This window comes from Nelusetta ayraudi, unplaced genomic scaffold (assembly GCF_046127955.1).
Source record: "Nelusetta ayraudi isolate G7.1 ecotype Tasmania unplaced genomic scaffold, CSIRO-AGI_Nayr_v1 ptg000233l, whole genome shotgun sequence".
Lineage (NCBI taxonomy): Eukaryota > Metazoa > Chordata > Actinopteri > Tetraodontiformes > Monacanthidae > Nelusetta > Nelusetta ayraudi.
The window spans coordinates 425,491-452,681 of NW_027466282.1; the positions used below are offsets into that span (position 1 = coordinate 425,491).

The 27,191-nt window shown below is 46.6% G+C and overlaps 1 protein-coding gene across 6 annotated transcripts in view; it reads left to right on the forward strand.

The window, feature by feature from the left end:
* LOC142882112 (cell adhesion molecule 1-like) overlaps positions 1 to 25,458 on the forward strand; it is a 265,213-nt gene extending 239,755 nt beyond the window's left edge. For 2 of the 6 annotated variants that reach the window (XM_076016651.1, XM_076016652.1), the window contains 4 exons: positions 4,771 to 4,860; positions 9,665 to 9,697; positions 22,348 to 22,476; positions 24,035 to 25,458. In XM_076016651.1, coding sequence (XP_075872766.1) covers positions 4,771 to 4,860; positions 9,665 to 9,697; positions 22,348 to 22,476; positions 24,035 to 24,153 — 371 coding nt within the window. In that variant the 3' untranslated portion in view covers positions 24,154 to 25,458. Of the gene's footprint in view, positions 1 to 1,466; positions 1,788 to 4,770; positions 4,861 to 9,664; positions 9,698 to 22,347; positions 22,477 to 24,034 lie in introns of those variants that run through there. The other 4 variants (XM_076016654.1, XM_076016653.1, XM_076016655.1 and 1 more) reach the window with 4 other exon arrangements.
* Positions 25,459 to 27,191: the final 1,733 nt, after the last annotated feature.

Genomic DNA, 27,191 nt, shown 5'->3' on the forward strand with positions numbered 1-27,191 from the left:
CTTTTACTCCCCCCGAAATACTAACACTGCTTCCACTACTACAGCTACGGCCTTCATATACCATGATTTTCATTTTTAATTCAGATTTATTGCTCCATGAAACCTTCAAAACTGTCCCTGCCTCTTCCGTCAACATAGATTCTCTCACATTAAAACGCACAATAAAACAGCAACCATATGAGCACGAGGTCGCCGGCTGTGCATTAGAGCTCCGTAATTGGATAAAAGAGTGCACACGGCGCCCCCTAACCCTATCCTGAGAGCCAGAACAAATGCAGCCGCGGCCCCGAATCCCCTCTAACACGTCTGATTCCACAGCATCGCGACCCCGAGTGATGGAGAGCAGCGCCAGAGCGGCTGACCCTAACAGCGTTAGCGGCGAAGTGGGCCGTAGTGGTCCGTGGTGCTTCACCCTCGCCGCCGCTGCAACATCATGTGACCCTCATGGTTTTCCTCCAACAGGGAGGCGGGAGGTCTGTGCGCGGCCTCCACGGGTTGGTTGGATTGATGTTGTTTGAGCCGCTGCCTCCTCCACGTTCCACCGTCTCCTCCACTGGAAGCAGGTCGGAGTTTCCCCAGAAGTCGCCGCCGCGAGCTGCTCAAGTGGCTCTGCGGCGCAGGCCGTGGACCAAAACGGCCCATTTGAGTTGCGAGTGCGCACAACATGCTACCCTTGAAGTGCTCCTGAGCGAAAGTTAAATTGTCGGCTCTAAAATGTTACGAGGATGTCTGATTTCATCGGTCCCAAAACAAATCGGCCAGAGGTTAGGTTCTAAAGCCTCAACTGATTCCACTTATATTTAATACCTGTAATCGTGCTGCTTCTTCATCTTCTGTTTTTCACCAAAAATTCTGACAGATGGCACTGGCGACTCCTGCGCTATTTATGAACATGTTTAACAAATACAGAAGCTTCAATAATAATACACAGGAGATTTTCATTTAACTTGATCTCTGTCCAGAGAGGAGAATCAACTGTGACGGCTCTCTATTAATTGTAGAAACCTCTAAAAAAAAAAATATTCTTCAATGTTGTCCATGCAACACCTTCCTCTGAAGGCCACAGAGGACTTTTCATTCATGACAAATTGCCGTTGCGGCATGCACCTGTTTCCTTTTCCCTTTGGTTGCCACTGTTACCTTATCATAAAGTGACAGATGGATAGTTGTTTTTTTCATTCTGGTTGTTTTGTTTTCTTTTTTCCGCTTTAAATTCATCTGCCAGAGTTGTCAGACTCGCCTTAGATCAATTTGCAGGAGTGCAGTGTGGGAACTTGTAGCCTCCTCTGCACTTAAACCGTGACATCTCCTGTCTGAGGCATTTCCATATTCATAGATTCTCTGTTGAATTGCCAATAAAAGTGTGGAAGAATCATGTCAGACAGAAAATTATACTCCTTCTGGGTAAAAGAAAAAAAATGCAACAACAATCTTTTAAAGTCGTTTCTTTCTGCTTCAATCATCAGCACTAGCGGCAGCAGAACAGACCACCGTGAACGGACTGCACAAGGAGAGTGTTCTGTTCAATATAATGCAAAACATTGAGTTACAATGTCGTATCGTTTGATGTGACAAGATTTAAAAAATACACAACATGACGTGACTTTAGCATAAGGCACAATGCTATTCTTTCACGTTTTGATTCATTTGACTCAATAATATGGCAAAATTATATCATACAGTCAGAAGAAATGAAAGTATGATACAATAGGATGCAATTAGTTACTACAATCTGAAGACACAGTGAGATATAATAAGCTTTGATACATTGTTTTCGTCGTAGCAAGATGAGACATTACGCACAAAGATGTCATATAACGAAATGTAAAACATCACAATGAAAGACCAGTGAGGAACACTTCAACAAGGGCCAGTAGGAGGTAGCACCCCCTGCTGGTTGAGTTGCTCCAGATGACACAATGTGACAGACTCGACAAGACAATAAAATCCAGTACAAACGGCCTGATACAATGCAATGTGACTGATGGAATACACAATACGCTGCCATGATTTACTGCCGTAGAAAAAAAAAAAGGCCTTTGTTATACAGCTAGTTCTTGTGAGAATATGTCGTGTTTTGATGACAGTTTGAAAAAAGATATTATTAGAGTCTTTGTTTTTTGGAGCGATGACTCACAGATGGAAAGTCAATGATCTCTGGTGTGTTCGGACGCTTTGTGCGCCGCCAGCTAGCCGCTATGGAAAGGTGGCCAGACAATCACACCTGTCTTTTTTGTTTTGGTGTTTTTAATGAGTTGTTGACACGGACGAACCCAAACATCTGCTGGACCCTCACAGTGCACGATCAGAATAAACCCAATTAGACGGCGCCACCCCCTGGAGCTTGAGGAGCTTCAGATCTGTGGCTCCGCTCTCGGTCGCCACAGCACACTCTCTAAAAAAGCAGGAGCCAGCTGGGATTGAATCCAGCAAGGATTTAAAATTATTATTGTGCCTCAGCAGCTGACCTTTAAGCCTCAACTTGCATTTTTAAAATATCCGTCTCGGACAGCAGCCTTTCCGGTCCTCACATTACTCAAAAGGCATCTCTTCAAGAGCCAACAAAAAGGAGAAGCAGAATAAGCAGAAAATGAAGAAGAAGAAGAAGAAGAAGAAGAAGAAGAAGAAGAAGAAGAAGAAGAAGAAGAAGGAGGAGAAGAAGAAGAGAAACACATGATTTTGTAAGCAAAACAACAAGTGACGAGAAGCCAAATTTGTCCTCAGGGAAGACAACTGTTTTGACGTGACAAACGACCTCGCTCCAAACAGGGACAACTTCAAAAAGACAATATAGAACTTTTAAGTGTCACTCATGGAATTTTTTGAGCATTTGATTTTATCAGTTTGTGGTGATTTCAGCAACCGCTGTCCCAGCAGAAAGTAAACCACTGGTTTACTTTCCAAATTTGGGAATGGGTCAGGAGCTTTAATGGTTAAGTGTGTAATATTTAGAGATTTTGAGAAGAAACAGCAACATCAAGTGGCTACATTTTAGATTGCAGCGATCGCCCTCTCACCCTCCCTCTCCCGAGCTTGCCAGTGATCTACGGTGGCCTGCGGACATAAACCTGGATACCTCGTCCGCCTTCTTCTTCGTTGGTTTATTTGACAATCACCCTAAATATGAAACACGCTGTCAGGCAGCTGGATTGTCCACAGAGGCTTCCATAGAAATATGGTGGTGCAGGATGGCAACTAACTGAGTGCAAGACCCTAGTTATATGTAGGAAAGCCAAATTACTTTTATTATACTCTGAGTATACACTTTATTCATGTATTTATGCGCAGTATACGAAGCTTTACCAATATAAAAATCATAAAGAAGCCCCTCCTCCTTCTCAAAGGCTTCCCTCCCCTCCCTCCATACACGCTACATCCTAGGCCACAGTATTTCATTAAGTTTAGACTGACTGTTCTCCTTATCAGCACTTGCAAATGACTACCCCGCACACACACACACACACACACACACACACACACACACACACACACACACACACACACACAAACACCCAACACATCACTGGATGTTCTGCACCGACTAATGGTGTGGAGGCTTGTATTGCTATGGCAGCCTGGCAGTGTGAGCCCGTGAGCCTGTGCTCAGAGCAAAGGAAAGTCGAAGTTACAGACAAATCTTTTCTATACATTTCGAAATCTGCCGAAAGTGTAGCAAAAATCACGTGTGAAAAGACAGCCAATCGAGAGGTCTTACCAGCTGTTGCCCTTACCAGATCTGTGTGCGCAATTTCAGATTTGTTTCAGAGTCAGAATCAGAATCAGAAATACTTCATTTATACCGAGGGAAATTCTTTTCGTAACAGGGTTCCAGTCAACTTGAGAAATGTACATAAAATATAGAAGCATGCAATAACTAAGTACAAATAATAAAAACAATAGAAAGCGCAGACATACAGAAGTTTGTACACACACACACACACACACACACATATTGAGAAATGTATTTGCAATTAACATTGCTACAAGAGCACCCCTATATATTTTCTTCTCTGTTTCCCGGCAATCAGGGCAACACAGAAGGTCATTGACGAAGAAGTGGCGGCGTCAGCTCAGCCTCGTTGGCGGCAGAAACGCCACTTTTGAAATCGCTCCTTTGGTGTTGGCAGGGGTCGTGGGTGGGGGGGGGTTGGGCGGGGGGGGTGATCTCTGGCAGATAATCATGAACTACAAAAGGAAAGCCGTGGGAGGGGGAAAAAATTGGCTTGTGCTCTAAGTGCGTGTGCTCAACAAGCCCTTCATGCATCATCCGCCTCATTTCTCTTTATGTTTTTCTGGAGGGTCTGTATCATTTCCTTCCACCGTGTGCTTACGGTGCCCCCCCCCCACCCCCACCAAATTTCACTCCCCACTCCTCCTCCCTCCCCACCCCCCCAACTGAGTCACAGGTAATAGATATGCGCGGGCACGTCTTGTTTGTGGAGATCGCTGCCGAGCGTTGGGATGATGGAGCGCGGAGACGTGTCGTTCATTAAAGACGTCTAATCACTTCCAACAACCATCGGCGGCGAGGATTCGGTGTCGCTGCGACTCGTGTCGACATGAAAGGGAAGGAGCTCACCGACGAGAGCGTCACTCTCTCTCGCCAACCGCCTTTAAAGTTGTCTCCTCTGACGATTCGTTGCGACACCATCGTGTCTTTGTCACTCTTCATTTTATCCTTCTTTTTTTTTACTTCATGTGTTGTTTTTACTCATTTGTCTCCTCCCGCTTTTTGTGTTTGTCACGCATCCTTGCTGTCCTTCCATCCAGATGCTCCCACTACCACCCCTAAACCCACCACAGCCACCACCACCACCACCACCATCACCTCCACCACCTCCCACCCCGAAGCCAGTCAAGGTACAGTATCACCAGTGTGTGTGTGTGTGTGTGTGTGTGTGTGTGTGTGTGTGTGTGTGTGTGTGTGTGTGTGCGGGCGGGAGAGAGAGAGAGAGAGAGAGAGATCTGAAAAATCACTGCATGTCCCTCCATGTCATAGATTTTTAAGTTTCCATATTTTCTTTGTCTCCCATAACAAGATTCACATCACAATCCCAAATCTGTGGGACAGACAGACAGACAGACAGACAGACAGACAGATAGATAGATAGATAGATAGATTTGATTCGTTGACTTGTTTCGCTAAAAAAAAAAAAAACATATTTTCGGAGTCCTTCCAAGAGGCTTCGTCCGACTTCCATGACAGTGTTTCAAACAAAGTGAGTGTGAACAAAAGAAACAAACAAACAAAAAAAAATAGGTTAGACGCTGCAATGCTGTTTTATCGCAGCAGCTAAAAGATCCTCTCGTCACAGACACTGCTCGTGAAATCCCTCAACGCATCTCTCTGCGATTGGATGGGCTGTTTCTCCATTGCTTTTCTGGTCCGACCAATCAGATTTGTTGCTACACAAACAAAACAATACTGTCAAGAAAAGCCTCCGGCTGTGATGAAACTGCAACTGCAGGATGGCACCCGCGCTGATCCTTTCAGCTGCAGCCGCCATCCTAACTTCTTCCTCCTGATCTTCCTCTGTGTTTTTTTTTTTTTTTTTTTTTAACGAGTAGCATGGTGGGTGACACAATCACTTGATGCTTTCAGACTGATGGTCAGCATTGTCCACATGAGGGCGCTAGAGCGGAAATCTCAGCCACGCAGCTGCCATCATGCTGATGATCCAGAAATCGCGGTTCCAAGGAGGCCACACCGTCCCCAACTGGCGAGACATTGTCACTGCAGGGCAACGCGACTTAACTAAACAAAGCCGTTCTCTTTTTCCAAAATAGTCCTCGTCATAACTGGATGCAATCAGCCGCAGCATAACGTGAGGAGGTGTGGAACGATTTTGACACGACGACGTCTGGAAGAAGTTGTCGTAAAATCTCAACATAACTGCATAAAACCAGGACACATTTTACGAGGGCTCATTTTTTTTTTACTATCGAATGAATATGATCATTCAAGTAGTTTATAGCAGAGTTAAGAATCCAGAACTGAATGTACCATCGCTGCGCCGGGACTTTTTCCCATAGAAAAACGGCCGCAAGCATTTTTTCTTTTATTCCATACCAAGATTTTTTTTGTTGTTTGTTTTTTTAAGGTTGCAAAGTTTAGCATTGGAGCAGCCTTCAGTGAGTCATACATAAACATGTTTTGTGAACTACTGGATTTAAAAAACAACAACCAAAAAACATGTACGTATTGAGTCTTAAGGCCTGGGATTATTTCTAATAAGTACCGTGGGTTTTGCCCTGCATCTCTCTCTCTCTCTCTCTCTCTGTGTGTGGGAGGGAGGGTGGGCGGGGACTGATAGGACAAACAGCAGGCCAAGGCCTCCGTCGTGCCGCTCACTCACTCGTCCAGGCTGCTCGCTGTCAATACACTTTCAACAGCCCGAATCCTCTCCGGGCTACAGGTCCCACGCCGCCTCTCTCTCTCTAACCACAAAGTAACGTCTGTATGCTCTCCACCGAACGACAGACGGGCCGCTCCATCAGCGGGGGAGGGGCTTGCTGTAAAGCACTTAGCTAAATATTGCACGAGGCTAATTGCTGTTACGTAAGATTGAGGGATTTTGTGATGCAGGGAGAGCGCAAGGGAGAGTGAGAGAGAGAGAGCGGGAGAGAGAGAGAGGCTCAACAAACAGGACACCAGCACTCAGAAGTTGACTTTAAAAAAAACAACAAAAAAGAACTGTAAGTGAGGACTTCAGCGGATCCGTTTTCACCAGCTTGGACACTGAGGAACTTGTGTTGGCCTGATCCTCGCTGAAGCTTCATGTTCTTCGTGTTCAAAGGAATTAGTTAATGAAATGAAGACATTAGATACAAATATGGATGTGCTTCAGTTCACATCCAGTTCACGTTGTTGTTTTCACCTCTTTGAGTTCTCCATTCACGCCATACATGGGAAAAAAAAAAAAAAAAAGCTGCACATTCCATTGCCATCATTGCTTCACCGTGCATCAGTCACCTCCTTTATCAGAGTCTGACGAGGAGAATCTGTCGGCTTTCATTCCCAGCGCCCACCGCGCTCCCATCGTCCCACCGTTTCATAGACATGTTTCCTTCTTTTTATTTCACCCTCCATTTACGGTTTGAACCAGTTTCCTTCTCCCCCACTGGAGACTTGAACCACGAGCCGCTAGCACCTGTGGACCGGAGGGACGGAGGCATGAAAGGGTGACAGAGAGTGAGGAGGGATCAGACGTTCATCTCCGGCTCCCGGCAACCGAAGCCGAGCGGCTATTGTGTGTGTAAATCTCCGAGGGGCGCCGCATTAGGAAACATCACAATGCTCCCTCTCCAAAAAAATCAGCCCGCAATCAAAGGTCCTCTGGCTCAATTGGAACAAATCTCACGAGGCTCGACAGGAATCGCCGGCATTGTGCTTGATTGTGGCGCCTGATTGGATTAAAAGAAGAGCTCGGGCGTGCGTGCGTGCGGCCGATTGATGGATTCCTGCGTTCGCAGCGGCTCTGATTGTAGCCATTTTGACTGATTTGTGCTCGGCTGCTGCTGCTGATTATTTCTAATGTGCCTGCGGAGATTAGTGGAACCACTCTGGAGCTAAAAAGGACTAATCCTTAGTGACGGCAGCTGTTTGTGAAAAAAAAAAAAAAAATACAATGTTGTACTCTCAATGTGGACGCGGGGCAAAGATGATTGGACCGCAGAGTTTCAGGAGTCACTGCCGTGCACGTTAAAACCCAAGGACCCGAGGGACCCGTTTGTTGAGAGGCTGCAGGTCCGACACTCGAGGGAGTCAACAGGCAAAGCGATGGAAACGTCAGTAGCACATGGAGCCAGCCAACCACGCGTCTGCAAGGCTCCTTGGGCTGTTGTGGCTGGAGCCGGATGAAACAGTCGGAGATCACAATACACAAATGATAGCCTGAGTGGACCGTTAACCAACCAATGACTGTTCAGCCTCAGCACAAGCTCTTTTGACGCACTTAAATGAACAAAATCGCATTTATTAGAACTGTGGAATGCATAAGAATCTTATAATTTATGTTTTTTTAACAGTCTTAGCGCAATTTGTCTTCTTTTTATTTTTTACTCAATGAGGTCATTACATGCCAAATTATCTCCATTCTCTCCAAGCCTATTTTTTTTTTTTGGCCTTGTTTTAATGTGGAGAGACAAAGAGGAAGAATGAAGAGGAAGAAGAAGAAGAGAAAAGACTTCCCTAATTGCCTAATTCAATAATCTGCCACATAAATCCCTGGCCAGAAAAATAGATAATAAATGGTCCATCCTGTGCAAATAAAAGCAATCAGCTCTTAATTGATTAAAGACTATAAGCGGCACTGACAACCAATTTATTCATCCCAGACTGCGGAACAGGACAGGGGAACAGGTGCAGGCTGGGGAAAAAAAAGGGAAACAGATATCAATTACATTTGTCAGGGGCTTAAATTACACAAACACCATCTGGAGAAGTGACTTAAGAGTTTTTATTGGTTTAGCCGCGCGCACACACACACACACACACACACACACACACACACACACACACACACACACAGCACACGCAGACAGTGCGCTCAATAAAATGTGACGCCATCTCTGCTTCACTCACCAGTTTCATGTCCAATTTCAAATTAAATCAGCGAGCTGCAACTGATTTCACAGAGGTGACAGAGCATCACAACCAGTGGCATCATAAAGAGCAGTGGCCATTCTAGAATACCCAGCATGCACCGGCGGAGAAAGAAATCATGCTGGAAACCTCCAGAAAAAACAAAAACCAAATAGTGGCTTCTGATAAAAAAATAAAAAAAACCTCCATGTCTTCAAATGGAGAAGAAAAGACATTGAGAGCTCTCTGCTTTCAGGTGAAGGTACCAACAACTTGGTAGATGAACCTCTGCCTGGAGAAACCCTGGAACAAGTACTTTGCCGATAGTTTTCTCAAGTGACAGACTGGAAGTTGCATGTTCTTTTTTTTTTTATTTGACGGTGGCGTCCATCAAGTCGTGCGTCTCCTCAAGCCGATGGAAACGCTGTGGCGTGGACGCCGAGCGCTTGCTTTTTGTTTAGACCTGCCGTCGCATTGAGCTGCAGCTGCACAATTATTTCCTGGTTGATAGTCCGGCCTTTCTCTCCGTCTCTGCCGCCGCCTGCTCCGTATCTCCTGCAGCAGCGTCTGCCGGCTCCCCGCTGGGCGCGACGTCCAGCGTGTGCACTGAAATAAACAAAACAAAAATGCAGTGTGTGTGTGTGTGTGTGTGTGTGTGTGTGTCTGTGTGTGTGTGTGTGTGTGTGTCTGTGTGTCTGTGTGTGTGTGTGTGTGTGTGTGTCTGTGTGTGTGTGTGTGTGTGTGTGTGTGTGTGCCGGTGAAGGAGGGTATATCTGTGTGACTGTATGCGCGCTCATGTTTATCTTCTCTGCACTGCCTTTTGGGTTTTTGCTTGTTTGTTTGTTTCTTTTCTTTTCGTTGCTTTGGATTTCCCTGCAGCCGTATGTCTTTTGTCATGTTCTGGTCTCTCTGAATGCTCTGCTTCTTATGGGTGTCATTTGTTTTCTCCCCTCCCTCGTCTCTCCTTTTTTTATTTGCATGCTGTTCCTCCTGTTGCCCACCTCCTCCTCCCACCTCCTCCACCTCCTACACCTCCTCCTCCTCCTCCTCAACTGCCATGCGCTCTCCCTGTGTGCTCAGACACTGCGCCCAGCACTGAACCTGCAGCTCATGGTTGGTAACTTTTTATTTATTTGTTTGTTTATTTGTTTTTAACTTTACTTCCTCTTTATGTCTGCTTCCTGTTGACTTGTTCCTGCTCCTGTTTCTGCCAGCATGTCTTTACCAACTTGTCCAGCTTGAAAAAAATCCCCAATTCAATCCCAATCAGTACCCTTTAAGGAGAAAGAGACAGGGGCTGAGGGCGGGGCTTAGACGGGAAGAAAAGAAGAGGTCAACATGTGGCATCGCAGGTCAGGAAGTAGCTGATTGGCCCATTTTGAACTGAGTAATTGGTAGAATTTTGTTGTGACAAGCCTAGAAAAAAGACTGCTAGCTTGTGAAGAATGACTTCAACAGCTTGTTGTTATATATGTTTGGGATTTCAGGTCTAAATTCTTGTTGATCCAACTTGAAAAGTTTCAGCTGGATTTGTTTTTTAGCCGGTGTGGCACTGACCAATCAGTGGTCTTTATTAAGGGGAAATGGTTCAGAGTCGGGGGCGGGGCTTAGATGTTGAAAAAGCCGGATCTACCGTCCGACTCCTTCAGGGCTCCTGCACCACTAGGAGTCCTGAACAGTCTGACAGACTCCCATCTGAACGGGCCAATCACGATGCAGTCCCTGTCAGAAGTCGCCTCCCCCTTTCCAATAGAGCGACTTTGGTGTTCTGTCAGGTTTTTCCAGAGCTGCTGCCGTGTGACACTCGGGCCCCGTTTGATTTTTATTGCGTTAATTGCGTCTCCAACATGCTCATAACTGACACGGCGAGGAGCCTCGGCAGCGCCGCCGTCGTTTGCCCGCCACTCGACCAATGAAACATCGGCGCCGACCAGCCAATTACGGCTCTTTTCCCCCCGAAGGTTTGGCGGAGGGACGGGAGCGAGCGGCGGCGGTGCGGCCTGTGCTGATTATATCAGCAGGATGGGATGATTGTCTTGTGGAGGGCAAAGGAGGGAAAAAGAAAAAGAAAGACCTCATTTGCGCGCTCTCATTAATTTGAATGCAAATGATTCGCATCGTTTTCTCATTTCCCCTTACTTGCATCCCTCCCCCTTTTCATTATGACATCGTCGCTCTACTTTCATAATTTGCGTGAATTGTTTATTTATTTATTTATTTATTTATTTATTTATTTATTTTCTTCATCAGCACGAGTCTCAGTTCCTGATGAGACTTTGTAAACTGACCTCACCTTCTAGCACCCAGGGGTTCAAAGTGAACACCTTTTTGTGACATCACTCCCCGCTCAGTGATTCTGGTTTCTGATGGGACAAAACCGGCCAATCAGAGGCTAACTGGCCCGCCGCCAAACATCATTTTTGTCGTGGATGGACGAACGCTGTGATTAACCCACCACCGTGGTTGTGGGTTAACGTGCAGAGCCGAGTCCTTCCTGCAGCAGCGGTTGTGCGATTAGACTGGACAGTTTAAACAGTAACATGTACATCGTATTAGACTTAGTGCCACCTAGTGGTCAGAAATGTTAACATCAATTCCTGCTTGCGGATGGTCTCTCTGGAAGCATGTTGGGATGTCAGGATAAAAAAGGTGCTGGCCTCCTGCACTTAAACACACATGCGTGTTCTTCCATTACATGGTGAGTGATCCCTTTAAATGTATCACATGGGTCCTTTGAAAAAAAAGAAGAGAAAAGCCAATTTCCTCCATACCACTCGAACCTGTTTTAATAAGCCGACGCTGTAAGGGCCCTCGTCCGCTCTCCTCTCGTGTCACGCAAACTTGTTTCTGCTTTTCTCAAGTGGCCGCCGGCCGACCACAACAAGAAAGCAAGACAGAGAGAGGGAGAGAAAGAAGGAGCCGACAAGTCGCAGAAGAGTCTGCGTGCTCGCCCACGCCGTCCCGGGGAAAAGCTCTGATGATCAGGCGCCTCACGTGGGTGTCCAGCCTCACAACAACACTGCCGCTGCTGCTCGGGAAGTCGTCGGTTCGTCCGCTGCAGGTTCAAGCTGAATATTGACGGTTCGGTGCGGTGGAGCTCAGCTGATTCAGAATTCACATCACGGGGACCTCTGGCCGCCCGACGCTCCAAGCTGCAAGTCATGCAGCGGGTTTCCCTGCATGCAGCGCCGCATTAGCTCAGTGTTACAGAAATAGCCGCACATTTCTGAGAGACACACGCTGCGTTTGCCTTTGAAGACCAACTGTGGTTGACAGATGATACGATGGATGCTCGCTGAGGCGGGTGTGGCCCACATGCGCTTTGCTGCCGGCACCTTATTGGTCAGTTACAGCAAACTTCCTTTATGTTAGATGATCTTAAAAATGTAATAAATAGAGATATAAATAAGATCAAGACTTGAAGTAAAGAGCTCACCATATGACTTGCACTTATTGATGTATTCAGCAGAAACAAATATGATACTTCAGGGCTCACTACTGGGGGTACAGCGCCGACGTGACAGGGAGTCAGATTTATTATTTCGTTTTCATTTCCGTCTCAGGCAAGTTACTGCTAATATGGTTCTTCATTTGTCTTGAATGCCAATTATTTTTCCCTATAAATTATTTTTTTTAATTATTTAAATAAAAAATACACATGAGGTTAAATGTGCAGGAACTTCCGTTCAAATATATTTGCAAAAAAACAATCTGTAGAGTGAAAAATGTGAAACAAATTTAATGAAAAATTCAGCCAAACAAGACAAAAATAAGTGCTTGTTTTTTAGTTGTTTGTGTAAAATATGCAAACAGTCTGGCCTCAGGGCAGGGTGGGGGAGAGGATGAGGGTTGTTGGGGGGTTGTAGTCGCAGGTTCAGCTTGTGACACAAAGACAGTCTGTCACCGCTGACCGCCCGCCCGCCTCCCAGCATCCTCTCAGATGCGGTTGCCATGGCGATGCCCTGCTGGTCGTGACTAGCAGCAGGGAGAGAGAGACTCTTCCACAGTTTCCCCCTCTGAAGAAGGCCAGGTAGCGGCGAGAAGGGAGGGGCGGAGCCTCAACTAGCGCAAACAAGTGTAGCCCTGTTGATGATGCAGGTGCCTCCTCTTCCTCCTCCTTCTTCTTTGTCACCTCTGTGTGTTGGTTGGACGTTTGCCAACCAACCACCCATTTTTGGGCATTTTTGCCCCAAAATGAAGATGACCAGCAGGGCGGCAGCAGAGAGGTGGGTCCAGTGCGTCAGTATCCGAACCGTCACGTCCTAATTTGTAAGGCAGCCGCAGTGGTTCCGGCGCTTCTCCTCTCATCTCACTCCAGTCTCCGGGGGGCGCTAATGAAAGGCCGCCTTGCAGCAGAGATGTCAGTTAAGTCAGCCGCTGGCTAGTGCTGGCGCTGGCGGCGGCGGCAGCAGCAGCCGGCAGATTTTCCCCGTGCAGAGTCGAGGAAAGGACACACCTGCCAACGTGGCTGTCAGCGAACGTTTGGAAATGGCGAGATAATTGAGCCGCCGCGCTCAGGGGAGCTCATTGGCGGGAAGCAACGCCGCCATATAATGGCCACTTTGCTGCGAGCGGCTAAAGAACGGGACTTCTCGCCGTCCGAGGACGAGGCTGCCAGGTTCGGGACGTGTCGAAGCCCAGTTAGCGTCAGGGCGAATGTTGCGGGGTTTTTTTGTTTTTTTTTCCTTAAAACAAAAAATCAAAGGAGGAGGAAAAAGAAGAAGAAGACTAATTTCCGCTACGCCGCTTTAAGAGAATTCTCCGAGGCTTCGTTTTGATGCCCGGCTGCCTGCGTCGAGCGCAGAGCTAATTGGTGGCGACTGGCTTTAAAAGATTAGGCAGAATTTCACACCAGCTTCCCGCTTTTGATTTGGAGGGTTTTGGCCTCCGTCGACCCCCAGGCCATCTGACTATCAAAGGAACAGATGGTGGCGCCGGCGTCACTCACCGCATGACACAGTGCGAGAAGGGACGCGGCGGCAGGTTATTTATTTTTTTCGTGACAGCCAAAGCGACGGCTTGATGATGAAGAGTCAGTTTGATGATGAAGAGGCGGCAGCAGCCTTGGCTGAAAGTGATTTTCATAAATAGCTCAACTAGAACTCTAGTTTTAACCTCGACTAAAGAGGCGTCGGTCGTGATGTCATGCAGCTGTGGGGGTTGAAAAACTTCAGGAAAAAACACTGCAGGAAAATTTGGGGGATTTTGGTACCAGATTGAATTTAGTTGTTGAAAATGTTGTTGGAAGTGCAGAATAGATGATGAACGACGACAATGTTGGAAGAAAAAAAAAAACTCAGGTGCAGGACGGGTTTCCGTTCTGTCTAAAGCCTCGTTCAGACTGCCAGCCAAAATCCGATTTTTAGCCCATCCAGATTGAAACCGGATGGCTCTCGTCTAGTCTGAACAGTCACGAATCACATGAAATCTGATTTTTGCTGAAGGGATTGAAACCACCTTCGGGAGGTAGTTTCAAATGGCATTTGGACAGATGTGTCTCAGTGTGAACAGCTCCAAACACACCGATGGGTTTCGACCGTCTGTGACGACGCAAGAGCCAATGCGCCAGACCAGAGAGGGCCACCAGAGGGCGCCATTCCAGGTGCAGAGCTGTAACGTAATGGAGCAGAGAGAAGCAGTAGAAAGCAGCAGTCCCTGGACAGAGGAGGAAACTCATTGGCTCATCAGTGTGTGAGGAGACACTGTAGCTCCATTCAAGCCAAGCTCCAGGCCATGTAGCGCAACAAGTGCCGCTGTCGCAATGATATGACGTCACACACTGCACGCCACGCTGGACGACGCCTCCGCTCCGACATTGTTGCTACAGCAATCTGTCAGATGGGTCAATAATGTGGCCCAGTCTGAACAGAGCCAGTGTGGACAGTCAGCCATAAAAATCGTATTTGAGAAGGAATCTGATTTGAATCAGATTTGGCTGCAGTCTGAACGCAGCCACATTTATTTAATCTAACCGCATATTTATTGCATTGAAATTCCTTAAATGCGGAAAACATATTTCATCTTGACCGGTTTGCATGTTGAAATAAACAATCATAACGCTTTGTTTATTGCTGTCATTACATATCGTTGGCATTGTTACACACTTTCCTGTTAAAAAGAAAAGAAAAACAAAACACAAAAGGAAATCCAAAGAAATGGCAAAAAGCAGCAGTGAGTAAATTAATTAATTCCCTGCGACGTGCGACAATGCTTCCTGCCGGAGGAGCCAGATGTTTTTTGCCGAGCAGTGGGAAGCTCGAACCTTCGCCGCCGCCCTAAACTGTCTCAGATATGCAGTTTAATTAGCGCCTCACTCTCGTTTAAGGCCAGCAGGTGACGAGCAGAGACGCCCACCCCCCCTCCCTCGGAAACCTCATTTCAGCGCCTCCTGCTGGAACTTTAGTGACCCTTTAAGAGTCCATCTGTCGGAACTCAGGTGAGAGCCAATCAGGGCTCTTATCAGTTGTGGGTTGTTTTTTCCTACGTTGTGAAAGACTCATTTCTATTTCAAGCAGCTCGTTTCTTCCCGTGACTTAAAGGGCAGAATTAATTCCAGCAGCTTTGGTCTTGGGACCTCCAGCGAATATCAGCGCCTGAAAAATAAATAAACAAATAAATGGATAAATAAATAAATATAAAGCTGCCAGTGTTTCCTGTCACCTCGCCTCTGTGCACCGCGAGGTGCTCAGAGCGCCGTTGGCCGTCGCCGCAGCTGTTTGCCAGAGCCGCCAGATGTTGACTGACAATTTTCCCATTAATCCAAGCTGTCAGTCATTCCAGCCGCCCGCTGATCGCAGGGGGCCCCTCCCCTTCCTCCCGGCACCTCTGGCTAACTCTTAGCAAGTCGTAGCGCGTTTACAGATAGTAATTAAACATAAATTAACAGCCTACAAAAAAGAAAATCTCACCTTTTACTTCCTTCTTCGCTCCAATCAACGCAGGCCTGGACTTAGTCCCTTTGTGATGTCACAAAAGGCACCGATCCCTCTCCTCGGTTGAGTGTCGTATGAACCACAACGCCACAAAACCGAACGCCCTGAAATATTGGCATTTTAGCCCAAAATTCAGATTTAAAGACAAAGGTTTTAGCTTGTCGATGTCTTCTCAAGAGTCGTGAGTGAAAGTTGTCGGCGGCTCAACTTCACCCACGTCACCACTTTGACCCTCCCAATGTCACTCCAAAATAATGCAGAACTCTTAAACTCTGCAGACCAGCTGTGGTCTTCCATTATTCTGAAAGTTTGAAGGATGAATATTGATGCGCTGCAGCGTCTCGCAGTTGTTGCTGCCGCGTTCCACTTCTTTTTTTTCTTCTTCTGTAGACGTCGGGATCAGCCGCCACCGGGGGGAGGAGAGAGAGGGAGAGAGAGAGAGAAATGTATGTAAACAATGTCAGGGAGTCTCGGGGGTATTGATTTAATTACTTTTCGGCAGAAAGCGCCTGAGAGCAGAGACTTAAACAAGAGCCAGGAGGTTGCCGTCACATCCGAGGGGTTTACACTGAGAAATAAAAAATAGAAAAAGTTTCGATCGCGGCCTGATGCTTCGTCAACAGTTTCAAACTGGACGTGCAAAACTAACCCCGCTTTATTTTTGTTTTTGTTTTTTTATGTTGAACTCCGCTGTAGCAGCCTGGAATGATCAGTGATCAAGAAACCTCCAGAACACTTAGCCCTCTGTTTACAGCCTGCTGCTGAAACCTTGTTTTGACCCTCCACCTTCATAACGAAAAAGTAAGGATCGGGCCAACACCTGGCTGGGGGTGTCACCAACCGTGAGGCATTGGTTTTTTGTGACATCACAGAGGGCTGCAGAATAGCACTAACATGGTAGTATTATAATACTGTAGTAATATAGCAAGTATTTTTGCCTTATAAGGAGGAACTTCCATTGTGTTTTTGAGCAGAAGCTCTCTGCGACCTTGACCTTGGCCGTCTGTTTACCGCTCATATGGAAGCGGCCGCCATTGTCTGGCCACCTCTTGTTTTTTTTGTCTTAGTTTTTTTTTTTTTTTTTTCTTAGGCGGGATTAGTGGCTAGTTTTCCTGGCACGGCTCCTCCACCGGGGGGCTCGGCGCTATGTACACAGATGAGCACAAAGGCCCCGATGTCATTTCTTTGATGCCGCTCAGCCCTACAACACACACAGTCCCCTCTGTTGTTATTGTAAATGTTCCCAGAGCAGCCAGCAGACAGCCCAGTGCGCTTGCGGGAGTCCAATTAATGAACATTTCGCCGGCTCTGACCTTGAGGACGCTTCCTCCTAACACGGTTTCATTCTCCGCTACTCCACTTTTTTCTTTTTTTTTTGTTCCTTTTTAAATATCACTTTTCTAATGATAGGCGATGTCATGCAGTGTCACCGGTTTCTTTATAAAGAATATCGTCATTAACCATTTTGACCTTTGCTCCCTTTTCTCATGCGACGAGCCTGGGGACTCTTAAAGAAAAAAAAGAAAAAGAAAAAATACATATATACAGTATGTACAGTGGTTAGATATGAAGCTTTTGATTGAACACGTAGCTTATAATCAGCCCTAACAGATCTACACACTTTTAATTACCTCTAATTTCTTGTGGGAAGTCTGTACAATGATGTCTCTTTTTTCTTTTTCTTTTTTACCTTAACAGCTTTAAGTGCCGACATTATCGCAGACTTCAGCGTAAGAGTTAGCTGACTCTGATGTAATGCTCTTCTTTTTCCTATAATACGCTCAATGTCTCACTATTGGGATGCAGCGTGGACATGCATCTCACCTAATTCAAAAAGCTTTTCTCACACAGAGCATATCTGTCGTCTTTGGCTCGCTAGCTAAACTGTCCACAGACGAATCTCACTTTGCTTTCGTCCACGGCTGCTGACTAGCTCGGGACATTTTCTCTGCTCGCCGGTCACATCAGTTTTGGATCCTATGTTTTACCTTGTCCTCCCACAGCTTGGTTCACACTCAAGCCCCAACGCCCAACCGCGGCGTTCGAGCTCCATGCGATTAGCACACCCGCTAATCTTAGGGTTGCCACCCATCCCGTTTTTCCCGGAATTGTTCTCTTTTTTCACCACCTGTCCCGGGAAAAATAAAATCTCTCCAGGGTCACAATTTCACCCGTTATTTAGGGAAAATGACAAAACCTCATTTGATTTCCGTCTGTGGTCTAGATAGGGTTGCCAACCCTCCTGTAAAATACGCGATTGTCCCATATTTGGCAAGTGAAAAACCTGTCCCGTAATGAACCGATACGGGACACACTTCACTTTGTGCTGTACACTTTGGCGTCTGCGTCCTGCGATTGGTCCAAACGTGATTTGTTGAGGCAGCAACGTTTCCGTCATTGGAACTAAGCTGAGCCGATGTTTCCTTATCGGTTCAGCCATCAATCAGACAAATCTTACTCTGATCTCTCACGGCCGTCTTCAGCAGCGGGATGTTGCCTAATTCCAATCAGGCGAACCAGCTTTGCAGAGGCCTGTTCACACCAACAAACATAAATCTCTGGGAGTTTTGTTTTTTGTCGCGGTCAGCGACAGCCTGATGGGAGGAGAGAAACTCCACCGTTGTTCGTCTTCCTTCCTGCTGCCATTAAGAAGACCGATGCTGGTCCGCTGGCGTGATGGCGACACGTGGCCTCGGGAGGCGTGCAGAGCGGCGGATGCGCCGAGGAGAAAGTCACTCCGGAGACCACTAAAAGCCATTATTAGACGGTGTTTATCCAGTGTGCCGTGGCCCAGATACGGCGTAATATCCTGAGAACGGTTATAGCCCATAATTACGCTATATTACATTTTGGACGAGGGGCGGCTGTGATTAGATAAATGATGAAGAGCCCCATCAGAGGGAGGGGGACGGGAGGGGAATGGGGTCCTTCCGAGATGAACAATCTGCCGTCTTATTTTTGCCCACAGAAAAAAAAAAACTTTGCCCACCTTCCCGCCGCCTGATGACTGTTTGGCTGCAGGAGTCTGACACTGGTGGGAGGGTCTGGGTGGGCGGGGCCTCGTCTCCAGCCTCTCCTGCTTCTGACATGCTTTCCTCTTCAGCCTGTTCACGACTTTTAAACCTGTGCATTGCTTGAAATACAAGTCTGCAGTTTATGAAAGTTATTGTGCTGGCAGGTTTGTTGGTTTGTGGATCAAAAGTTGCACCGCTGCAACATTTTCTTTTTTTTTCTTCGATTTGATGAAAGAACCTCCCAGTCTCTATCAAACTCTGGCCGACCCGTAAATGCCTTTTTTTCTTTTTTTTAAGCTTTCCAGTTTATTAATCTCGGAGAAGTCTCAGAGTAGGAGAGCTCTCTCTCTCTCTCTCTGCTACAAATATTCCAGGTAACGATGCCTGTAAATTGCAAACGACCCCGTTTCAAGCCGGCCAAAAAGTCAGAAACGTCCCTCAAATTGCAACTGAAGTCAAACTTTTTTACTGCTTGGAGTCACATAAATCTCAACTTTATTTGACCCCTTTAGCAAGTTTCCCTCCTGTTTATTTTTATTTTTATTTATTTTTTTACCACCTGCTGTTTTCCAGCAGAGCAGCCATCGTCTTTAAGAGAGAAACACCTTCTCACAACCCCCCCCTCCAACCGCACCCTTGATGTTTCTCAGTAAATGGCAGGCGCTCAGTATGGAAGCGGCGTCTCGGCCGCCCCGAGAGGCAGAGAGAGATTTAACTGACATTTTTAAATAGGTTCAATGAATGGGCCGGCCGGGACTTTAATTACATTCGCTCTTTAACCGAGAGCGTTGCGGGGCGATGCGAGCGGATCTTGACAAGCCCGCCGTGCTCCTATGACACCCCGCCCACGTGGCGCTCCTCCCCCCAGCCCTGCACCCCCACCACCCCTCACTCCCCGCCCTGCAGGGCGGCGCTGGCACGCCGGCCAAATCGCTAATGCTTAATTAGCAGATTAGCAGATCCAATTAGCAGATCTCCTCCGTCTCCAATCGGGCTGTGTCAACACGGCCCGTGAAAACGAGATACTCCGCCGACGTTCCGACTTCAGGTGGGCGTCGCTCTCCTCCCCTCCCCCGCACGCACACACTCCCCTGCCTGGCCGCCCTGAAATGACCGCTCTTGATTGACTTTTTGCTCGCTTTGTTTAGCCCCGTGGACACTTTGTTCGGGGAGCCCGTCGGCATTTTTAATCATTTGTTTCGGCGATAAGCCCAGAGATGCTGTGAGCACGTCGTTCGGCTCGGCAGCTGTTTGCAGCTCGATACGAAGCTCAGAACCACGCCCGTCTCTCTCTCTCTCTCTCTCTCTCTCTCTCTCTCTCTCTCTCTCTCTCTCTTGGGAGGAGTTGGAAGTCTCTTTCTGCGGCCGACGGAAGACGTTGACCAAGGGCTACATGGCGTCGAAATCCCACCCCTGTGGTGGGGAGTTCATGAGGGTAGCAGGGACTCGGCCTTGCAAGGTCCCTGGAAGATGTTGGAGCTCAGCTGTTTTTTGTTTTGAACCTGCCCACTGTCTCAGGAGAGGAAATCCAGCTGTTTCACTTCCTGTTGCGTCACGCCGAGTTTCTTTGTGAGGACAGAAACCAGGTTGGCCGAAACATCTTCATCCACCCGTCCAGTTTTCTGTCGCCAGTCACTCTGCAGTCAGAGTCCCTGGTGGTGCTGGAGGCTTGGGAGGAAGCGGAGTTAGAAGACCGATAGATGGATGATGATAGATGGATTGATGAGGGATGGATGCATGGATTGATGGAGAGACAAAGAGAAGATTGATGGAGGGATAGATGGAGGGATGGAGGGATGGATGCTGGATCAGTATCAGTTGAGGGCAGCCAGAACTGATTCTCAGCTTTAAAATCAAAGGAAAAATGTCGAGAAGCTCCGGTGAGATGCGGTTTGTCTGAGTATGACGGTTTTCCGGCGCCGAGGTGGAGTCGCAAGCTGTCAAACTGACATGATAGCTGAATTAATGGCCGTTCTGTTTTTCCCTCCTCTCACCCAGAAATTGTTAATCTCCTTCCTGTCTGATGCGGATTTTTTCCTTTTTTCATATTTTTTTTTTTGTTTTTCATCCGTGGCAGAAACGCCCTTGGAGGACAACAAAAGGCTAACGCACAACCTGGAAAGTGCTGCCGGCAGTGTGAGGCAATCGCACAAATACAGTGTATTTAACGAGCTGACAGTAATTGCTCATAAGTGAGCGCCGCAGACATGACTTGCAAATTGCTTTGTTTGGTGTCGCTGCTGCTGAGTGCCTCCAGAATCCTTGGCAGAGGCTTTAGACCAAACAATAAAGATCCCGAAGAGTCCGACCTCCACGGTGAGGTCGATTGTTGACTGATTTATTTATTTATTTATTCAATCCTTCCTCTGCCCCCGCTGACCTGTAGAAGTTCCAGATGACATCGCAGTTGACACGATGGCTCAAGTTTTAGCAAAGAAAAAGTGTGGGCGTAATTAGTGAGTTGCACTAATTACGTAATTTTCCCCGTAAGAAGCGATGATTTTTGCACCGCAGACTCACTGAGAAAAGTCGGAATACGGACCGCCTTCTTTTGTTCCGTCTTCATCTTGAAAATCTTCACAAGACAGGAGGACGAAGCCCATTGGGCATCGTGTTGAAATGTTCCCTAATTTGTGTGTAGGTGAAAATCCACCGGCTTGTACTTTAATGTGTTGCACGTACTTTGATTATCCAGGTGGAGGCTCTTGGTTTTACACCAAGATGGTGTGAAAATCCTCTAGATAAGCAGCCATGCAAAGAAAAAAAAAAAAGGGGATGAAGTTGGTGAAGTTTGGTGCAGACAGTCCAGACTGATTCTGTGCACCAACTTCTCAAAAAGCCATCACCCTGAAAACACACACACACACACACACACACACCTTCCTCCTTCGACTCCCCATTAACATCGTAATAGGAAGGTGTGTTAAAGTGCAGCTTTAGCTCCGCTGACAAGAGCGAATTGGATGTCAGAGGGATCCCTGCTCCCTTTAATTGAATCTGCCCGGCGACTAAAGAAGAAAATCTGAAGTCAAAATAACCTGTTAGATCCATCAGGTAATGTTTTGTTGGGTTTGACAGGAAGTGCTGCTCCGCCCTCCTCCCCGCCTCTCCCCCCCCCCCCCCCCCGCCCACTGCCTCCCCCTCCCCCCCCTCCGCCCTCCCTCCCCACGCTTGTCCTCTTTCATTCCTGCGGGCGTGATGATTCCGCCGCTCACAGGTTCCTACATCTGTTTCTGCTGTTTGCTAGTAAATTGGGGCTGCTTAGCGGCGCTGTCCTCTAGGAGGAGGGGAGGAGCTCGTGCAGGAAGTTAGCTGGGGCTTTACGTTCCCGTCCTACTCTGAGAAAAAGAGATAGCCCTTCGAGGGGCCAACGTCGTTATCGGGGACGCGGAGGCTCAGTGGAAGAGCGCAGTGGTCGCGTCACCAATTCAACGGCGCTGCCTGCAGCGGTGACGCATGGTGCTGTGCCACGGGGTTCATGTCCGGGTCGCGCCTGACGCTCCTTTCTTTTTTCCTTCTGCCGCTCAGTTTCCTCACGTCAGTAAGAAGAAAGACAGAAAGAATGTCTCCGTGTGCAGGCTGCAGAAATCATCAGCACACAGTAGATAAAGAAAACAAAACTCTTCAAGGCCATTCCACTCAGATGTGTTGACTGCAAGTGTAGCCGGTTGGTAACAGCACGAGGCTCCCTATTGGTGCAAAGGGCAGCATGTGACCACTAACAGAATTTGCGTCATTATTTATTGATTGGCAATCGCATTACGTCAACGGCAGCTGAGGGCTAACGGCGTCGGCGCACCCCCTGCTTCTCTTCCAGACTCCCAGGCCGGCGAGGGAGCGCCCAGAACGGTGGACCACGCGGTGATCGGGGGCGTGGTGGCCGTGGTGGTCTTCGCCATGCTGTGTCTACTCATCGTCCTGGGCCGCTACTTCGCAAGACACAAAGGCAAGCGGAGCTTCATCTTCTCATCCTCTGAACAACAACAACAACAACAACAACAACAACACTCTCAGTAGTCTCAGCCTTCATCCTGAATGGATCGTTGCTTCCTGCTGAATGGCTGTAGACATTCAATCCTAACCAGATGTGGTTTTAGTAAAAAAAAAATTTAAATAAAAAACATAAATCAAGGCAGCTATATTAAAACTTATCACATCACCAACCAATACTCCTCATGTCGGAAAGGTTTTTTGTTTTTTTTTTGTTTTTTAAACATAATTTAAAAATATATTTCTTCTTGCTTTGTTACCCGTCCGGATTTGAATAATTGTGATTAAATTTAACCATGAGGAAATTTAGTTAAAAAAAAAACTGTGTTACTGTACTGATGAAAAGTTATTGACGGATCAGGTAGAAACAGTCTCCAGTGTGTTTTGTCTTAACAGGCAGTTGTAGTCGTAGTTCAGTTTGTGACAGATACTCAATAATTAAGGCTGGAGTTCAACAGAAAGGACAAAAAGAAATGCATTTTTCATGCAGGCCTGCTGAGAGTGTGCACCCAAGTCCTGACATAACTATAACAGTTACAAATTTCACACTCTGCTTTTCGTTATGTGCAGGAGGAAATTGAATCTGCCTCAATAACCAGCAAATGAAAACGAAATTGAATGGGCCTATTTTTATGTCCATACGATTAAGTGGCTATGAACGCTTGTTCTCGGGTTTTGTCCACTGACTGAAGATAGTGGAGATGAAGTACAACCGTAAAAAGATCTGACATGAGGGAAACTGGAACAGAAAGGATCTTTTAAGTTCCTGTAGTTAAAAAAAAAAAAAACACAAAGTTTGTTTACGGTGTCCTGTTCAAACAGATGTTTGCAGGACCCTCAGAATGTTTCCCAAACAAGGCGAGGTGTCCCAGGGTGGAGCCACCACCTGGCTGGGAGGTGGCGCTGGGAGAATGAATCTCCCGCTCCGTCTCCTTTCTTTTGTTTTTCTCCTTCTATTATCATCCTCCCCTAAAAAAACGCTTTCCTGTTGAAAAAGGTTAATTTGAAACTGTGACCCCCCAGGTGCCGCCTTCTTCTCGGTGCTCTGGTCTCTGTGGGAAGAGACGAGGCCAAGCGACGTATAATCAGAATATCGCGGTGGCCACACAGACGAGGGATTTGCATGATTAGGAGCTGCGTGTCTCTCGCTGTAGTCTCTCCGCCATCCAAGCGGCTGTTTAACCAGTTCTTCCTCCTCAACCCCATTCTCCTCCTCCTCCTCCTCCTCCTTCTCCTGCTCTTCTTCCTTCTCCACCTCCTGCTCCTCCTCCACCTCAACCCCATTCTCCTCCTCCTCAACCTCCACCACATTCTCCTCCTCCTCCATCTCCCCTTCTTCCTCCTCCTCCCCCCCTTGTCCTCCTGCTCCTCCTCCTTCTCATCCTCTTTCTCCTTTCCCTCCTCCACCTCTTGCTACTCCTCCTTCTCCACCTCCTCCTCCTCCTCCTGCGCTTCCTCATCCTCCTTCTACTTTTCCTCCACCTCCTCCTACTGCTCCTCCTCCTCCTCCTCAGGTACCTACTTCACGCACGAAGCCAAAGGAGCTGATGACGCGGCGGACGCGGACACGGCCATCATCAACGCTGAGGGCGGCCACACCAACTCGGACGAGAAGAAGGAGTACTACATCTGATCCCACACAGGACCGACCGACCGACCGGCCACTCGCTCTCGTCCTCTTCCGGACGCCAGGATGATTTTTTTGTTTGTTTGTTTATTCCTGCAAGGGGAGGGGGAGGGGGAGGGGCGGGGCATGGGGTTTGGCAAAAAAAAAAAAAAAAAAGAAAGTCGGTTCCAGGTTCCAGTCTTAAACGTGGGGTAAAGATCAGTCCTAGTGTGAGCGCGGAGGGCTGCCAGCGGAGAGGAGAGACGGGCTGGTGTTGCAGCAGCCGTTGTTTAGTCTAGTCTGCAGATGTAGATGGAATGTTTTGTGTGTGATGACAAAAAAACACTTAAATTGAAAAAAAAAAAAAATCTTAAAAAACAAAAGGTTCTTCTGGGACTTGGGGTTCAGAGAGAGATGGTGTTTGGGGGAGGGTACAGAAAGGAAGAAAAAAAAAATCACTGTAGAGAGCTTCACTAGTCGACACCTCCCTGACTGCTGGTACCAGTTTTTATTTTCAGTTCAACCATTTGCAGAAAATTCTGTGCCTTGTTCTTCCCATACTTTTGGATTTGCGTTGATCCACATTTGCTAAGCCCACATTTTCCACCCCTTTATTCCCGCCCTTCCCCCACCCCAACTGTCGATGTTGTGTTGGCTGTTTTTTTGTTTGTTTGTTTGTTTGTTTCTGTTGCTTTTTGTTTGTTTTTTTAAAGAGGGTAAATTTGATCACGCCGCCACTCTCTTGTTTCTTGTTTAGTATTTGTTTTTTTCCCCCCGAACGAGTCTGAACACCGACATCCATCCAAACACTTCACAGTAAACTGTGATTGGTTCCCGGGGAATTTGACTTCCTCTCTCTTCTGACTGCTACGCACCGCCCAAAAGAAATGCATGGAATGCTCTTACATATCATTGTACAAAGGACATAAATGAAGTAAGGAAGTCCCTTCCTGAACATCCATATTGAAATCAGAATCAAAGCGCAAAAACAAATTTTAGCTGCCAAAAATTCTGCAAATTTCTTTTCAAGAAGCCTCACTTTTTCGGAGCAGATAAACTACTGCCTCTTAGATTATCACTACCTGTCTTAGTACAAAACTAAAAGGAAAACCATTAAGTCGTGTAATGGGTTGAAGGTAGTTTCGTTCTTTGTTCACAAGCTTTTCATCCATTTTGGCTGAGTAGGTGCACAGCTCCACGATCAGGATTTTATTTATTTAATTCACTTTTAGTTGTCTCGCACATTACACATGACTTTTTTTTTTTTTTTCTTTTTGTGTGTGACCTGTTCAACAAGGATTCAAACAGGCAGTTTGGAAAGCAAAAAAAGCTTTCTGTATGAAAATAACCTGCTCATGCAGTGCTACTGCTGTCATAATGTCCATCACCGTAGCGACAGGAGAAAAAGCCCTAATCAAGCGTAAAGACCGAGTCACACATAAACCTATTTTAAAGGCATTACCTGCACAAAAGCAAAGATACAAAACAACAACAACAAAAAAAGCTCAAACACATCTGCGTCGGTCCTCCGTCTTTATCTCGTAGACACTCGGTCCCCTGTCCAGCGGACCCACAGCTGTATTGTACACTAGTCCTGACTAAGAACAATTTTTTTACAACCTAGCTAGAAGTTACACTGGAGTACCTTTGTGGATTTTCTCTCTCTCTCTTTCTCTCTGTTTCATAATCACTCTCATTGTGAATTTTTGTCAAGGAGGGGAATAAAAAAGTTGTAACACGGGCAAATGTTTGGGAAAGTACACGTCTACGACCTGGACGCAGGCCAGTCCCGCTGATTCCGTGCCACCTTTTAAAAGTGTCACCTTGTGCTTTGGATTCAAGTCACTTCTTCATCAACCTTTAAAATTTTGTCTTTCTTTGCATGTGTTTACCTGCTGCCGCCGCTTTGCTGTGACATCCAGTCGCACACACAATATTTCGATGGGGAGAGGACAGAGCCCTGGGGAACGGCAAAAGTCATTTGAAGTTACAGTTGGTTGAGACCTTCTGCCGCGGGCTGGTTGTCCCACTGATGCCCCCTAGCTTCCAGACAGGGCAGTCTGGGTCTCTGTGTAAAAAAAAAGGCCCTTCATTTGTGCAAGTGCATTTTTTTTTTTTTAGTTTTGTGGTTCAAAAAAAAAGAAAAAAGAAAAAAGTTTGATTGTTGGCCACAACTGACATTTAAAGCATCCAATTTAAATTACATGGATTTAGCTAAAGTCCAATTTAAAGCCATTCCACTATTGATTGTGGTGCAATGAAGAAATAGAAGTGCAAAATGTACATCACTTTGTGACAAATATCGAAATGGAACTTGACCTTTTCACTTCAGGGGTCAACAAAGACTTAAAAGAAAAGAAAAACGAATCAATCGGAAATAATTATCAAAGATATATGATGAATAATAATCAAATTGGAAATAATATCGAATTAGAATTGGAAATTTGTCAACAAGATTCACATTTTCAAGGTGATAGCTTTAATATTTCATTGACATGCATGAAGGCAACATTTAGTCCCTCCACACAACGTTTCAGGTTTTTGAAGGGAGACTGAGGTGTTATAGTTTTTTCTTTTCTTTTTTTGTTTGCAAGTTTGTGTATCTGTGTACTTTATTAAAGTGGGTCGGTGGGCCCAGCTGTGGGCATGTGTTTAGATTTCCTAATATACCAGCTGTTGTAGATGCGTCCAAAATCTCTCCCACCATTAGATTCCGTAAAGAAAAACTCAAGTTATTTTGAAAACCTTGACCACTAAGTTGACACTGTATGCTGATGACACTGTTTTGTGTTTGTTACGTGGACGGGCTTTGGGGGCAGGGCCCGACGTAGGGTGAATAAAACATAGATGTTTTTTTGTTTTCTTGTTTGTTCGCAGTCCGGCGTCCGATGAACGCGTTAGCTTGTTGTCATCGTTGCTTTTACGACGCCACAGAGCCGACGTCGCCACTTCCCTTTGCGAGACTGAGATTGTGTGATTTGTGTTTTGCAGTGAGCACTATTCCGCTTCAGTGACACGTGGCAGCTTCCATTTGAAAAAGAAAGAATAAAGATCAGACTTCAGAC